Raw genomic sequence first — 18,433 nt, forward strand, 5'->3', positions numbered from 1 at the left:
CCTCAGCTCTCCGTCATCCCTAGCTCTATTCTTCATCACACTGAGTGTGCCAGAGCCGTGTGCTTTAACTTAATGGGAACTTTTGAAGCTGTAGTTTTTAGTGTAATTGTACTGGATTAGATGATTTAGATGCATTTTGGTGCACATTTTTCATTTGATGATTCTCTGTATAGCATTTCCTCACATACGAGCACAAATTATTTTTTGACTGCTTGGGGAGGTGTCTGAGTATGAAGCGGGGGCAGCAGTGATCATTTTATCTTCATTTTTTGGAATTTTTGTAAGCCAGCCTTATTAATAAAAATTAAATTAAATTAACTGCCCAGTCTTAAAATGAAAGTGGCTTTCTCAGAGCTTTTCATAAGAGCTGTAGGCTAAAATAAGGCAGGGTGGATAGACTGAACAATAGCAGTACAGTTTTCAGCAGGAAGACCAAAATAGTGTACTAAAAGCTATGAGCTGAGGGCAGCTGTACAGTCAGGGGATAATTCAGCACTGGTTTGTCACTACTTTTAGTCAACATAGGACAAAGCAACCTTTGCTTTCAAAAGACATATTTTGACCAGTTTTTGCCTAAAAGGTCTGTATGGAGCCACAAAAGATATTTGGACCTTAAAGTGAAGGCAATAAAGCCTAGTCTCCTTTCCACATTACTAACAAGCACAAATAAAATCCTTTACAACATGTAAACATTCTACAATAGTATTATTTGATATTTAACTGGTATTTATCTAATATTTAACTTTCTAGTTTCCCTATATTAATACCACATTTTTGTTGGATTTATTATGTTACAGGACAAAAACAATGAATATGTAGGCCTACAAAAATAGCCTGCTTTGATAATAAATAAAGCACATACAGTATCTCACAAAAGTGAGTACACCCCTCACATTTATTTAAATATTTTGTTATATATCTTTTCATGGGAGAACAGTGAAGACATGACACATTGATATAATGTAAAGTAGTCAGTGTACAAGTCAGTGTACAGCTTGTACAACAGTGTAAATTTGCTGTCACCGTGCCTATTATGTGACTTTTGGGATTAATACATCTAAATAACTGAACTAAACAAAGCAGTTCTTATCATCCTTAATGTGGATATCTTAAACTGAAATATCAACCTTTAAGTTATGGATGAATTTTGTTGCAGCTATTTTTTGGCTTGCCAGGAGATCTTTATGTATTTTTACAGTCTGTAATTTGCCAGAAGCACCGCGTACTGGAAATCCAATCCAATCCAAAAGAGACAGTATGAACAGTGTGACAGGTAAAGACTCGCCTACAAAGATATAACTTAGCAGATACTGAAGGAGAGATGAGTAGATCTCTCTAAGTATTTCTCTTGGCATAAACATCAACATCAACTGAAATGAGCTGATACTGTCAGACAGCAAGGAGTAAGTTCATTTCAACAAGCTTAAAATAACAATAAAAGGATATGTGTGGAATGTATGCATCTACATTCTATTATTAAAATAAAATGTGAAATAACAAACATACATTTTTTTAAACTTTAAAAATTTTTCACCATCACATTCAAAAGTATGTACTTATTCTTATCTACATTTAATGAGTCTTTATTAATGTTACACAGCTTCAGCCTTTTGTTTCCCTTCTTCTCACCTTTCGACTTTCAAGATAACTTTCATAACTTTTCCTTCTCTTACACTTTTTCTCTTTCCCTCCTCTTCCCTCCCTCCTGCTGGATGTATTCACTAATGGCATGCCAGCATGATCGTCCTTGGGAGACGAGCCTTTTATTCCAGTAAGCCTTTTTCATTTCATTAGGCCTGGATTTATAGTGGTGCACACTTACGCTCACACTCTCGCACACACGCACAGAGGGTATATTTATAGAAGGCGATGGCACCATAAAAGCGTCCATCGGTTTCCAGGGGGAAGCCTAATGTCTGTGACACCACTTTTATTTATGCAGACAGGAGCTGTAGGGAAGACTATCAATGAGACACACACACACACACACACACACACACACACACACACACACACACACAATATCTAATGACATGTGTGTATGGAATAGATACATCTGGAAACAGTCACATTTAAAAAATTAAAAATCATACATATGTGTATATAAAATATATAACTTATATTTAAGGTATAGACAAACAGGTATTCAATGAAAATCAGATATTCCACATGTGTGCACCCCCGTCTCTGCTGCACATCTGGGTCTTCCTGCATATGTGACCTTGTAGCGTTACCCCCATTAGTTCAGTAGGGTCCATTAGCACTAATTGAATTAAGGTAAGCTCCAGGATCACTAAGACAGAATCTAAATGAACTGTCTATGCAGTGTAGCTTTATTCTGTTTCTCTTTCTCTCTCTTTCTCTTTCTTTCTTTCTCTCTCTCTCTCTCACACACACACACACACACACACACACACACACACACACACACACACACTGCCTTCAAAATACAATTTTTCTTTATCCTGAAGCACACACGACTGCAGTGCAAAGTGTCACTTAGCTACCAGGTTCACCAGATTTCAACATGAATCCTCATATCTTTTACAAGTTACATGTAGCATTAGGCCATATTTTTCATGCTGAAATATTCAGATTTAAGCATCAGCGGTAATCAAGTTTTAAAAATCTATTAATCTTCTCAGTGGAGACGGATATACTACATGCTATAAGGCAATAAGAATCAGTCATTGACAATAGGACGATTTAATCCATTTAACTCTATGTTGCTCTATGTTTACTACACCACTCGTCAGCAGTGAAGCAGGTACTTTCAGCTACATCAGCATTTAGTAGGGTTTTAGTGTGTGCGCCACCATGTTTTATGTGTTCGCCTCTTTCTTTCATTCTTTAGTTTGTGAAATAAAACGAACAAAAGCTGCAACAGAAAGAAACAGAAAGACTCCTTTGCCTCTTGCTATATTACATCACTTTTACTGATTGTTGGGAAGCTTTTATTGTACCCCTGTTAACATAACTGTTTCTTTCAACTCATTTGCTGTTATCTTCACATTACCAGTGTCTCATTAGCTCCATTTTTAATGTACGAGGTTGTGCACTCACAGAAAAACATGGAACAAGACACTAGGCCATGACAGTAGCATGCTATGCAGTAATGACTGTCACATCGCGCTGCAATTAAACACATGTAAATAAACTGGGGGAATAATATAAATGCACTTTTTGTCTTTCCTTTTGTCTATTCTGGTCCCACAGTAATTTATCATCTTAATAATAAATACCAATTCAGTAAATTTACAAACTGTATTTGAATGCAACATTCTAGCAAAGCAATCCTGAAGTTAAGTCTCGAGGTGCCTTGACGTAAATGCAGCTTATTAATTTCAAGCTATAATTATTGGACTGAAATAAGGTAGTTCAGTGGATCTCTAGCATGCTGCTCATTAATTGCACAACCCTATACTATTTATCACCTGGATGGAAACAATATAACACTTTTCTGGCTTGCGTCAGCTTCAAGAAGTCTTGGTGACACTTTCATTTTCTCCAGTCTTGGGTAAAACAAAATTACCAAACAAATTTTTTATAAAACAAAATTTGGCCTGAAAATGTTATACCAGTAATGAAAAGGCAACTGATTATATTACAACTTCATTCATTCCACAGTTCCCTTATCATGGGACAAATGACACAAAATGGTACTAGTCTTACCTTTTTCTTGTCCAGTTCAGCTTCTACAGTCTAGTTAATGACTGCCTAAAGGGCAATTCCTAATCATCAGCAGTCTCATAGATATTCTTTTGGCGAGAAACTGCAATCAAAACCCTCTGACATCAAACACAACGCTGCTCTAATCTAAACCTGACATTCCAGGGCTCGCAAAATTGCTAGCCCGACGTCCCGGGGCTAGCGATTTTTCCAGTCGGGCTACCAAAATCTAACTCAGCCCTGCCCGTCGGGCTATCATAGGAAGGAAAATATATGTCTATGCTTTTGCATTCTTTCGCCAATGTAGTTGAGTAATTATGTCATTGGCATCGATGAGCCACTGTCAATATGTGACATATTGAAATCGCGTTTGAATTTGCGCTTGTTTTTTGCTTTCACTTTCATTTTGCAATTGCGCGAACGGTGTGCAGAGAGCAGCAGCACTGATTGGTGAGTGACGATTAATTGCGCACCAATTCCTCTGACATCGTCTTATCACTCATTAGCTTACTATTCAAACGCGACAAGTGAAATCTCTCGCAGCAAGCTTAAACATGTGAGAGGTTGAGTGCGCAAAGAATCGCTGACCGTTATGTAAGTACGTGTGTAAAAGCAGCAGGATTTACGCTGGTATTTTAGTTCTGCTCAGCCAAATAAGACAGGTCAGGGTGAAGAAGGGACAGCCAAAGAAAAGCCTACCACAAAACGGAAAAGTTATGACAAATCAGACTATGAGGCCAAAAGAAAGCGCAGCTTTTTTGGTTTCATGGACAAAAGAATTTCTGTGGCTGGAATATGACAAGCTAAATAACATGATGTTCTGCCAGGCGTGTTGTGAGTTTCATTTGATTTCTGAGTCGACAAGCGCCTTTGTTACTGGGACCAGTAATTTTAAGAAAGACCCCATCAGAACCCATGAGAAATGCAAGAAATGCATTATTGCCCAGTCTGCAGTATCTTTCCCAGAACAAACAGCAATTGCAAAAAAACATACTAAAAATAAATCAAGCACAACAAGAACTCCTGAAAAAGCTGTTTAGAACAGCGTGCTATATTGCAAAGAGTGAACTACCATTGGCAAAATTTAGCAGTCTTTGCAAACTTCAAAAAGCAAATGGCCTAGATCTTGGTTCCACTTGCCTCTTACCTGTGACTTCATTGGAAATTTCAGATTCAGGATCTGACACAGACTGATTCATGTTCTACACAGTTCTTACAAGAAATTCTTCATAGAAATTTCTGTTCAATTTGAACCAAGTATTTGAGTTGATGGTTGTAATTTTTATACAGTTGTTGTGATTTGCATTTTAACAATTTTTTTGATGAATTTTTGTTTCTGTTGCAATATTATACTTTAATGTATAATATTGTAACGGAAACAAAACATAAAAAAATTGATTTCTTTTTTATTCGGGCTACTTAAATTTATTTTGGGCTACCAAAAACTGAAGAATGCCTGCCCGAAGGGCTACCAGAGATTTTGAAATTTTGCGAGCCTTGCATCCAGCCGCAGTGCCATCGTTAGTGTGATGGTAACTCTCTTCTTTGTTATTATGTCTCCACTGAGGCATGTGACGTCGTCAGGTCAAACTAAAATGACCCAATTTTCTTCTTTATCAAGCTTACTGTTATTTTCAAAAAGTAGTCATTACATAACTTAACTAGGAGAGACTGAGCTTTTTTACAATTAAAATATCCCTTAAATCAGGAGTGGGGAACTCCAGGCCTCAAGGGCCGGTGTCCTGCAGGTTTTAGATCTCACCCTGGGTCAGCACACCTGAATCAAATGATTAGTTCATTATCAGGCCTCTGGAGAACTTCAAGACACGTTGAGGAGGTTACTTAGCCATTTAAATCAGCTGTGTTGGATCAAGGACGCATCTAAAACCTGCAGGACACCGGCCCTTGAGGCCTGGAGTTGCCCCACCCCTGCCTTATATTGACAGCATAAAAGTTACACTGCAAAACACTTTCAGGAATACTAAAAACCTCCAATGGCCTTCAGGATTTTAAGGGTCAATTGTGCCAAATTATATTCAGATCTTAATAAACTGCATACTGTGTGAAATTCTAAAAGGAAAAAAAAACTGCAATTATATCCACCAAACACTTGAATGAACAGCTTTGCTTTAGGGGTAATCATACATGAAGCAAACGTGACCTAGATATTACACTATTTGACTTCAGGGAGTGCTAAACCAGTCCAACTGCTCAAATGCTGCTGCTTAGTTCTCAAATGGAGCTACCCTTGCTCAGCAAATTTGCCCCTATCACCATCCATGTGTACACACCACACTGGATTTTCCACTGCTTTGAAATACTTGAAAACTGTTTGCTCCCTTCGAGGCTTTCTGCAATATTTTAATGTACAGTCAGATTTATTTAGAAAATGACACATAAAACAAAATAAGCTAGAAGTTCCTAGGAGTCTGGGGGGCTATCAGTACAGCTGTATTTTGTCCAGTCAGCTAATGCAGAGAGATGAAACGGTTCTTATTAACTTGGTGGGGGTAATAAACCAGCAATTAAAATGAAGTGAAACAATTAAACCGTCAAAAACGTATTCTCTTGATGAAAACTGTTCATTTGATGACCATGCTGTACAAGGGATCATCCTCATTTATTAACAATACAGCCTTTTTTACATTTTTGAAACAATTTAAACGCAACTGTTAATCAACATCGTTGAAAACGCTGTAGAGCACAGTGTGTCATTCAGTAAACAGAAAGGGACAAGTGACACTAACCTCGATGACACGTGAATCGAAATCCTCGTAGGTTTCTGTGGACAGAGGAAAGAAAGACAAAGAAAGAAAGAAGTTTAGATAACAAAGCTTTAACATGCAAATGCATTTAAGCGCACACATCCGTACACACATACACTATAAACAGATTAACCAGGCTCTTGCGAGCGTAACAAATACCCAGAAGCCCTTGCAGCAGCGTAACGGGTCTGCACTTTTCATTGTCAGTGACCTTTGAAGGATGTTACTCTCCCAAATGCACCCTGTTCACTTCTAACCAATTAACAACAAACAAAGGAGAGCTGACTCAAAGGCTCCAAGGGGAGGACACACACACGCACACACACCCCCACCACAGCTGGTATATTGACCCAACATCTGTAGGAGACCAAAGCTGATCAGAGAGAAGTAATCTATTTCCAGCTCCCTTCACATCACATTCACCAGACCCCGAGTGTATCCTTGGAACTGCGAGAACAACAACGTCAGGACAGCGCGTGAAAGAAGGTGTTCGCGCATGCAGGGGGGAAGGTGTGTATGTCAAGGTGTGAGAGGGCTTGTTAGCACAGAGGCAAGTGGAAAGGGAAGAGAGATATAAAACTAAGGAGGATGTGAACCAAGCAGAGTCTTGTTCCCTCATCCTTTGTGGTTTGAGGTAAACAAGCTCAACTCCAGCAAAGACTAATGTTTAAAGATATAATGAGGCTGGGAACAGGAGGCTAGCTGCTTCATCAGTGAATCAGCTGGAATTAGCCAACAGTGTTCCTCAGAGTTTCGGATGAAGAGTTGACTAGGCAGGAGCCCAACACTACGGGCTTCAGAGCAAAGCTCTCTATATGCACCGGCATTTGGCCGAACAGCTGGTTACATTATCATATTACGTTTTTACTCTAAAAATAGTTTTTGATCATTGGACTCTGATGCATGACACATGTACATCGTATGGCCACTGAAAGAGATTCATTTTCCAATGATTTTGGATTTTTTGTTAATCACACGTGAAGCAAATAAAATCAGATGATCACAGACACAGGATAAGATACAAACTTAAGACATTCATACAAAAGATATATATGTATTTGTTTTCCCACCTTTCATCAGCGGTTTACTTTTTGAATTATCCTGTCACTGAGTTCTTTGGTTTAAAAATCTCCACAAAATTAGTTTATTTCTATTAAATAAGAGTGCATTTATGTTTCTAGCAAGAATACATCAACAGTCACTGTGGAATATGTTGACCAAACTTAGCGTGAACGATTTTAAATTACCTTTCATAAGTTTTAATTGATCATTAGTTGTCAATAATTAAAGTCTTATGGGCTCCACTGTAAAAGGGGTTGGAGATGGATTTTAAACCCACTAAATGATCAGAAAAAGCAAATTTGTTTCAAGAACAATCACAATAGGATGTTTTAAAGCTATCAGCAATTCATGACACTCATTATGCGATTTCTTTCTAGTAGGATAACTTCGAAGTCAGTACCAAGTCTACATAAAAATAATGTAAACGTGACAATAATCACTTTTCCTTTAGTTCAAAAAGCACCAGAGAGGCAACTGATTCGGGAGATATTGTGCAACAACAAAAACAACAGAATCCTAGGCAAAAATGTGTCAGGAGACTGACCTCTGGATCTGTAAAAAGAATTAAAAATAACAAGTTTCATATACAAACTTTATACCAAGAAAATGTGATGAAAATACTGGTGCTTGTGTTAGCATTCAGAACAAGCTACATACAGTTACAGTCTGTTACATTTTGCTTCACGGAGACTTTATCCTTGTCCTAACCAATTATGAAGACCTATCATTGCTGTCATGGTCCACATGACTGTGATTTGTAGTCACATTTCTGGGAAGTGGCACATCAGGTTACAGGTTACAGCTGTGGTGTGCTGTAAATTGAGTTTTAAGGCTGTGGTTATAAGACATTCCATTCAAGGTGTGATGGACCAACAGCCCTGCATGGTTCATTGCAAAGTAACAGTGTGGTCATTTGGGTTTCTTGTACAGGAACAGGGGGGGAAAAGGCAAACAGCGTGGGAGGAACGAGAGAAACCGAGAGGGTGATGGAAAAGGAAATGGAAGAGAGAAAATAATGAATTGAGAAATGACTGGAAGAGATGAGGAATGGGAATAGGAAAAGAAATCTGGGGTAAAAAGACAAAGAGTGAACAGGAAAGCCACAGAGAGAGCAAAAAAGAGAGGGATGTCTTTCTAAATTAGGAAATTGTCCCATTTGAAACTTTTGTCAAATTCTCATTTTCATCTCTAGCAGTGAGCCCCCATGCTGACCTCCTTCTGCTCTCTCTCTCTATCGCACACATACACACCCAGCATGCCTCTTATTAGTGTGAATGCTTGTAAAAGCATTCACAGTATTGTTCTTCTAATCTTTATTAGTGTGAATGCTTGTAAAAGCATTCACAGTATTGTTCTTCTAATCTTTATTAGTGTGAATGCTTGTAAAAGCAGCTGTGAATGCTTGTAAAAGCATTCACAGTATTGTTCTTCTAATCTTTATTAGTGTGAGTGCTTGTAAAAGCATTCACAGTATTGTTGTTGTAATCTTTATTGTGTGGATGCTTTAAGGCATCCACACTATTGAGTTCCTGTTTCTCTTTATTCTTTATACTTTATTGTGTGGATGCTTTAAGGCATCCACACTATTGAGTTCCTGTTTCTCTTTATTGTGTGGATGCTTTAAGGCATCCACACTATTGAGTTCCTGTTTCTCTTTATTCTTTATACTTTATACTTTATTGTGTGGATGCTTTAAGGCATCCACACTATTGAGTTCCTGTTTCTCTTTATTCTTTATACTTTATACTTTATTATTCTTCTAGTTGCTCCGTATTTCGCCGATTAACTACTTCCACAATTTTTGTCCGATTTTCACCATTCAAATTTTAAACTATTCTGCTATTTCTGCTAATGACTGCTATGACTTTTGGTATTTTCTGCTATTATACTTTTTAAAATATTAAGCTTTTTTCCTTTAATTTGTCCCATTGAAATGAATGGGAAATTTCTGCAATTCTGCTAAAACTTGCTCGTTTTTGAAACTTAACTACTTCCTCATACTTTCACATAGAAACTCCATTTAAACTTTAAAATGTTCACAAATGATTGGGCTATTCATGTATGATTCAGCTTTTTCATATCTGTTACCGTTTTCATCTTATCCCTCTTCAAGTTTTGAGTTTCATCTTTTTGATTTTTCACAAAATACATGCGTTGTTATGGTTGCTATGCATTTGGCTTCCAGTGTGCCACTCTAGGTTTCGCCGTCTTCTCTTCATGCCCGAACAACTGTTTGCTACTTGCTCAATTTTCACTCAACTTCCACAAATTATACATCAAAACGTAGGTATTTTTGCTGGCTTTCAGAAAATGTCACTATCATTGTTGTGGAATTTATAGAATTTTGGCAAATCTCCTCAGACCAACACAAAGTCTCAAAACTCTCCATAGAAAGTCAATGGAGAGTTTGTTCAAAATCACCGCTTGATTTCTGTAATGAGAGGTATATTCAAATCGTCATATCTCCTTAACGAAGCGAAGTTCAAACATGAGGCTTGTCCCCGTATATCTTCAGACAATCCTGACGCTCACAATTCAAGAATTTTTTTCTCACCTATTACCGTTCTGAGATGAGTTGGACTTGTTTGAGGGTCGGAAATTCGTCCTTCGCTCAGATTTCTTCAGATTTCAAACTCTGGAAATGAACCACTTTTTTCTCTCGTCATATCTTTTTGACGGTTTTCCACAGAGACCTGAAAATTTCCATGACTGTTCACCAAAGCCTGCTGTCTCTTACGGTGAAAGAATGATATCGATACTCCAAATAGATTTAGAGTTAGAAAGCGTTGTTTGAGGGCAGGTCAAGGCAGTTTTTGCTTCGCCTCTACTCAGTTATGGTGCATTACAACTCAAATATCTTTAATAATTCATATTTTAATGATAAATTGTCAACACTTGAAGATTCCCCCATCTCTTCTGAACAAAACGGTGTAAGAATGACCGTTCTAGCCCCTACGGTTAGGAAATTATGGTCATTTGTTTGAGGGGAGTCGTCACTATGAGAAATAGACTGCAAAAATCCTGTGTCTCTCTCTGTGCTGCATGCACCTGTTTTGGCGGGAAAAAGTACACAGCCTCTCTGATTGGTGGATTCAAATTCAGCAGCTCCCAGGCAGCTTGACTGAGCTAGAAACTTACTTCTCTCACCCTTTTTTCAGCTGTCCATTTTGCTTTTCCAATTTTTCTGTTTAAGTTATTACTATTGTGCTAAATCATACTATTTCTGCTATTTTATAAGATTTGTGCCAAATATAGTATTTCTGATTAATTATAATTTTTCTACCAAATCATAGTACAGTATTTCTGCTTTTTATAGGATTTGTGCTTAATATAGTATTTCTGCTAAATTATAGTATTTCTGCTTTTTATACTATTTGTGCTAAAACATAGTATTTCTACTAAATGTAGTATTTATGCTTAATCATACTATTTCTATATATTTCTGCCAGGTCCCAAGGCAGCCAATCCTCTGTGAGGACTGAGACATTCAAATTTTCAAATCAGGGCCTGCACGGCTTCCCAGCCAATCATATATGTGGGCTGAGGCATTCAAATTTGCATATCGGGGCCTTCATGGCTTCTAAGCCAGCCAATCATATCTGAGGGCTGAGGAATTCAAATCCACAAATCAGGGCCTGCACGGCTTCCCAGCCAGCCAATCATATATGTGGGCTGAGGCATTCAAATTTGCATATTGGGGAATTCGTGGCTTCTAAGTCAAGAAGTCAACCATGTCATATATCTCTAAAAATTCATATTTTAATGATAAATTGTCAACACTTGAAGATTCCCCAATCTCTTCTGAACAAAACGGTGTAAGAATGACCGTTCTAGCCCCTACGGTTAGGAAATTATGGTCATTTGTTTGAGGGGAGTCGTCACTCTGAGAAATAGACTGCAAAAATCCTGTGTCTCTCTGTGCTGCGTGCACCTGTTTTGGCGGGAAATAGTGCACAGCCTCTCTGATTGGTGGATTCAAATTCAGCAGCTCCCAGGCAGCTTGACTGAGCTGGAAACTTACTTCTCTCACCCTTTTTTCAGCTGTCCATTTTGCTTTTCCAATTTTTCTGTTTAAGTTATTACTATTGTGCTAAATCATACTATTTCTGCTATTTTATAAGATTTGTGCCAAATATAGTATTTCTGATTAATTATAATTTTTCTACCAAATCATAGTACAGTATTTCTGCTTTTTATAGGATTTGTGCTTAATATAGTATTTCTGCTAAATTATAGTATTTCTGCTTTTTATACTATTTGTGCTAAAACATAGTATTTCTACTAAATGTAGTATTTATGCTTAATCATACTATTTCTATATATTTCTGCCAGGTCCCAAGGCAGCCAATCCTCTGTGAGGACTGAGACATTCAAATTTTCAAATCAGGGCCTGCACGGCTTCCCAGCCAATCATATATGTGGGCTGAGGCATTCAAATTTGCATATCGGGGCCTTCATGGCTTCTAAGCCAGCCAATCATATCTGAGGGCTGAGGAATTCAAATCCACAAATCAGGGCCTGCACGGCTTCCCAGCCAGCCAATCATATATGTGGGCTGAGGCATTCAAATTTGCATATTGGGGCCTTCGTGGCTTCTAAGCCAACAAGTCATCAATGTCATATATCTCTAAAAATTCATATTTTAATGATAAATTGTCAACACTTGAAGATTCCCCAATCTCTTCTGAACAAAACGGTGTAAGAATGACCGTTCTAGCCTCTACGGTTAGGAAATTATGGTCATTTGTTTGAAGGGAGTCGTCATTATGAGAAATAGACTGCAAAAATCCTGTGTCTCTCTGTGCTGCGTGCACCTGTTTTGGCGGGAAAAAGTGCACAGGCTCTCTGATTGGTGGATTCAAATTCAGCAGCTCCCAGCCTGCTTGACTGAAAACTTGCTTCTCTCTCCCTGTGTGTGTGTGTGTGTGTGTGTGTGTGCTACAGAGAGAGAGAGAGAGAGAGAGAGAGAGAGAGAAAGCCTTTTTATGGGATGATCTCATTGTAAGATTCAAATTCAATATATTTAGACTGGTTGACTGAATTGGATCTTGTGTGTGTGTCTCTCTGTGCATGTGTGTTTCCTTATGTGACAATTTTTTGTGATTGTGTGGCTGTTATATATTTTTTTGCTGATTTTTTTCATTTAACAAGTATATTTTAGGGACCCTCAGCATGTTCAGCATTTTTTCAGCTGTCCATTTTGCTTTTCCAATTTTTCTGTTTAAGTTATTACTATTGTGCTAAATCATACTATTTCTGCTATTTTATAAGATTTGTGCCAAATATAGTATTTCTGATTAATTATAATTTTTCTACCAAATCATAGTACAGTATTTTTGCTTTTTATAGGATTTTTATAGGATATTTATATTGCTTAATATAGTATTTCTGCTTTTTATAGGATTAGTGCTTAATATAGTATTTCTGCTAAATTATAGTATTTCTTCTTTTTATAGTATTTGTGCTAAAACATAGTATTTCTACTAAATGTAGCATTTATGCTTAATCATACTATTTCTATATATTTCTGCCAGGTCCCAAGGCAGCCAATCCTCTGTGAGGACTGAGACATTCAAATTTTCAAATCAGGCTTCCCAGCCAATCATATATGTGGGCTGAGGCATTCAAATTTGCATATTGGGGCCTTCATGGCTTCTAAGCCAGCCAATCATATCTGAGGGCTGAGGAATTCAAATCCACAAATCAGGGCCTGCACGGCTTCCCAGCCAGCCAATCATATATGTGGGCTGAGGCATTCAAATTTGCATATTGGGGAATTCGTGGCTTCTAAGTCAAGAAGTCAACCATGTCATATATCTCTAAAAATTCATATTTTAATGATAAATTGTCAACACTTGAAGATTCCCCAATCTCTTCTGAACAAAACGGTGTAAGAATGACCGTTCTAGCCCCTACGGTTAGGAAATTATGGTCATTTGTTTGAGGGGAGTCTTCACTATGAGAAATAGACTGCAAAAATCCTGTGTCTCTCTGTGCTGCGTGCACCTGTTTTGGCGGGAAAAAGTGCACAGCCTCTCTGATTGGTGGATTCAAATTTAGCAGCTCCCAGGCTGCCTGACTGAGTTAGAAACTTGCTTCTCTCTCCCTCTGTGTGTGTGAGTGAGTGAGAGTGTGTGTGTGTGTGTGTGTGTGACAGAGAGAGAGAGAGAGAAAGCCTTTTTATGGGATGATCTCATTGTAAGATTCAAATTCAATATATTTAGACTGGTTGACTGAATTGGATCTTGTATGTGTGTGTGTGTGTGTGTGTGTGTGTGTGACAGAGAGAGAGAGAGAGAGAGAGAGAAAGCCTTTTTATGGGATGATCTCATTGTAAGATTCAAATTCAATATATTTAGACTGGTTGACTGAATTGGATCTTGTGTGTGTGTGTGTGACAGAGAGAGAGAGAGAAAGCCTTTTTATTGGATGATCTCATTGTAAGATTCAAATTCAATATATTTAGACTGGTTGACTGAATTGGATCTTGTGTGTGTGTGTGTGAGAGAGAGAGAGAGAGAGAGAGAGAGAGAGAGAGAGAGAGATCTCTGTTGGCTGTTCCTTCTTGTTTTTTAAATTTATTTTTATTTCACAGGTGAACAACAATTAGTTTTGAGGGAACTTAACCATGTTCCGTTTTTTTTTTCAGCTTGTCATCTTACTTTTCCAGTATTTTCACTTAAGTTATTACTATTCTGCTCAATCATAGTATTTGTTCTAAATCATTGTTATTATGCTATATTGTAGTATTTCTGCTAAATCATAGTATTTCTACTATATTATATTTTTCTTTCTAAATAAAGCATTTCTGCTATATAATTGTATTTCTGCTATTTATAATATTTGTGCTAAAACAGAGTATTTGTGCTGAAACATAGTATTTCTGCCAAATGATAGTATTTCTGTCAAATTATAGTATTTGTGCTAAAACATAGTATTAATTTAAAATGACAATATTCATAGTTCATCACAGTGTCTCTGGTAAAACACAGTATTTCTGCTATGTTGTACTATTTTTCTAAATCATAGTGTTTCCGTAATGTTTAAGTATTTTTGGCTAAATATATTCTTTCTGTTATCTTATACTATTTCTCCTAAATTCTTGTATTTTTGAGAAGTTATCATGTTTCTGGTAAGTTACAATATTTCTGCAAAGTTCTGCTATGCTATTGTATTTCTGCCAAGTATTATATTTCCTCTAAGATATTGCAGTTCTGCTAAGTTATTCCATTTTAGCAAAGTTCCTTTGCTTCTGCAAAGTTTTTACAATTTCTGCAACTTTTCAGCTTTTTCAGCTAGTTTTTGCAGACAGCTTCAGCTTTAAAGCATCCACACTGCATTTTCGCAGGAAATGCAAATTTTTCTAGTTATTCTTCTAGTTGCTCCGTATTTCGCCGATTAACTACTTCCACAATTTTTGTCCGATTTTCACCATTCAAATTTTAAACTATTCTGCTATTTCTGCTAATGACTGCTATGACTTTTGGTATTTTCTGCTATTATACTTTTTAAAATATTAAGCTTTTTTCCTTTAATTTGTCCCATTGAAATGAATGGGAAACTTCCGCAATTCTGCTAAAACTTGCTCGTTTTTGAAACTTAACTACTTCCTCATACTGTCGCCTAGAACAACCATTCAAATTTTAAAATGTTCACAAATTATTGGGCTATTCATGTATGATTCAGCTTTTTCATATCTGTTACCGTTTTCATCTTTTCCTCTTCAAGTTTTGAGTTTCATCTTTTTGATTTTTCACAAAATACATGCGTTGTTATGGTTGCTATGCTCTTGGCTTCCAGTGTGCCACTGACGGTTTCGCAGTCTTCTCTTCATGTCCGAACAACTTCTTGCTACTTGCTCAATTTTCACTCAACTTCCACAAATTATACATCAAAACGTAGGTATTTTTGCTGGCTTTCAGAAAATATCACTATCATTGTTGTGGGATTTATAGAATTTTGGCAAATCTCCTCAGACCAACACAAGGTCTCAAAACTCTCCATAGAAAGTCAATGGAGAGTTTGTTCAAAATCACCGCTTGATTTCTGTAATGAGAGGCATATTCGAATCGTCATATCTCCTTAACGAAGCGAAGTTAAAACATGAGGCTTGTCCCCGTATATCTTCAGACACTCCTGACGCTCAAAATTCAAGAATTTTTTTCTCACCTATTACCGTTCTGAGATGAGTTGGACTTGTTTGAGGGTAGGAAATTCGTCCTTCGCTCAGATTTCTTCAGATTTCAAACTCTGGAAATGAACCACTTTTTTCTCTCGTCATATCTTTTTTTTGGATTTCCACAGAGACCTGAAAATTTCCATGACTGTTCACCAAAGCCTGCTGTCTCTTACGGTGAAAGAATGATATCGATACTCCAAATAGATTTCGAGTTACAAAGCGTTGTTTGAGGGCAGGTCAAGGCAGTTTTTGCTTCGGCTCTACTCAGTTATGGTGCATTACAACTCAAATATCTTTAATAATTCATATTTTAATGATAAATTGTCAACACTTGAAGATTCCCCCATCTCTTCTGAACAAAACGGTGTAAGAATGACCGTTCTAGCCCCTACGGTTAGGAAATTATGGTCATTTGTTTGAGGGGAGTCGTCATTATGAGAAATAGACTGCAAAAATCCTGTGTCTCTCTGTGCTGCGTGCACCTGTTTTGGCGGGAAAAAGTGCACAGGCTCTCTGATTGGTGGATTCAAATTCAGCAGCTCCCAGCCTGCTTGACTGAAAACTTGCTTCTCTCTCCCTGTGTGTGTTTGTGTGTGTTTGTGTGTGTATGTGTTTGTGTGTGTGTGTGTGCTACAGAGAGAGAGAGAGAGAGAGAGAGAAAGCCTTTTTATGGGATGATCTCATTCTAAGATTTAAATTCAATATATTTAGACTGGTTGACTGAATTGGATCTTGTGTGTGTGTGTGTGTGTGTGTGTGTGTGTGTGTGTGTGTGTGTGTGCTACAGAGAGAGAGAGAGAGAGAGAGATTAAGCCTTTTTATGGGATGATCTCATTGTAAGATTCAAATTCAATATATTTAGACTGGTTGACTGAATTGGATCTTGTGTGTGTGTCTCTCTGTGCATGTGTGTTTCCTTATGTGACAATTTTTTGTGATTGTGTGGCTGTTATATATTTTTTTGCTGATTTTTTTCATTTAGCAAGTATATTTGAGGGACCCTCAGCATGTTCAGCATTTTTTCAGCTGTCCATTTTGCTTTTCCAATTTTTCTGTTTAAGTTATTACTATTGTGCTAAATCATACTATTTCTGCTATTTTATAAGATTTGTGCCAAATATAGTATTTCTGATTAATTATAATTTTTCTACCAAATCATAGTACAGTATTTTTGCTTTTTATAGGATTTTTATAGGATATTTATATTGCTTAATATAGTATTTCTGCTTTTTATAGGATTTGTGCTTAATATAGTATTTCTTCTTTTTATAGTATTTGTGCTTAATATAGTATTTCTGCTTTTTATAGGATTTGTGCTTAATATAGTATTTCTGCTTTTTATAGGATTTGTGCTTAATATAGTATTTCTGCTAAATATAGTATTTATGCTTAATCATACTATTTCTATATATTTCTGCCAGGCAGCCAACCCTCTGTGAGGACTCAGACATTCAAATGCACATATCAGGGCCTACACGGCTTCCCAGCCAGCCAATCATATCTGAGGTCTGCCGTTTCTTCTCTCGTCATATCTCAGCGACGGATGTACAAAGAGCAATGAAAATCGCGGTCAAAGTACACCAAAGTCCGCTGATTCAGCCAGTAGAAGAATTATGCTTCTAGTCCACCGAGTTTTTGAGTTACACAACGTTTTGTAACTCCAAAAAACGGCGTTTTTTGCCTCTCACCGCCATCTAATTCTGTCTGCTCATCACCCTGTCTTTCAAGGCGCCCGCTCTCTTTCACAGTGGCGCAGTTGGTAATGACACGGGTCTGCAACCCAAACGTCGTGGGTTCGATTCCACCTTAGTCAACATGTTTTTTTCCCTACAAATTAATACACTATCACAGACCAGTAATTCATATTCATCATTTATTACAATTCTGCAAACTTTTATGATTTTACCAGGTTTTCTAATATGGACCTCACATTCTTGTTAACACTCCATGGCACAAGTACTCTTCCCTTTAGGCTCTGTGTATGTGTGTGTGTATCAATATTTTTCCCATTTTAAAGTATTACTCCTCCATAATTGTATTTCTGTTAAATCAAAGTACTTTTACTACATCTTAGTATTTCTGCTAAATCATAGTATTTCTGCTACTTTTTGGTACTTGTGCTAAATACAGTATTTCTGCTAAATCATAGTATTTCTACTATATTATAATTTTCTTTCTAAATATAGTATTTCTGCTATATAATTGTATTTCTGCTATGTTATAATATTTGTGCTAAACCAGAGTATTTTTGCTGAAACATAGTATTTCTGCCAAATGATAGCATTTCTGTCAAATTATACTATTTGTGCTAAAACATAGTATTGATTTAAAATTACAATATTCATAGTTCATCACAGTGTCTCTGGTAAATCACAGTATTTCTGCTATGTTGTACTCTTTTTCTAAATCATCGTGTTTCTGTAATGTTCAAAGTATTTTTGGCTAAATATATTATTTCTGTTATCTTATACTATTTCTCCTAAATTCTTGTATTTTTGAGAAGTTATCATGTTTCTGGTAAGTTACAATATTTCTGCTAAGTTCTGCTATGCTATTGTATTTCTGCCAAGTATTATGTTTCCGCTAAGTTATTACATTTTAGCAAACTTCTTTTGCTTCTGCAAAGTTTTTACAATTTCTGCAACTTTTCAGCTTTTTCAGCTAGTTTTTGCAGACAGCTTCAGCTTTAAAGCATCCACACTGCATTTTCGCAGGAAATGCAAATTTTTCTAGTTTATTATCTATTCCGTACGTTTTT

The 18,433-nt window shown here is 37.0% G+C and overlaps 1 protein-coding gene across 1 annotated transcript in view; it reads right to left on the reverse strand.

Annotated features, from left to right (window-relative positions):
• Window positions 1-18,433, reverse strand: part of mrps5 (mitochondrial ribosomal protein S5) — a 45,068-nt gene that overhangs the window by 14,583 nt on the left and 12,052 nt on the right. The window contains exon 6 of the mRNA XM_084948530.1: window positions 6,417-6,451. Within this exon, the coding sequence (XP_084804656.1) occupies window positions 6,417-6,451 (35 nt within the window). The remainder of the gene's footprint in view (window positions 1-6,416; window positions 6,452-18,433) is intronic.

The sequence above is a fragment of the Perissodus microlepis genome, chromosome 13, assembly GCF_051167445.1.
Source record: "Perissodus microlepis isolate ML-2025 ecotype Zambia chromosome 13, ASM5116744v1, whole genome shotgun sequence".
Classification (NCBI taxonomy): Eukaryota; Metazoa; Chordata; class Actinopteri; order Cichliformes; family Cichlidae; genus Perissodus; species Perissodus microlepis.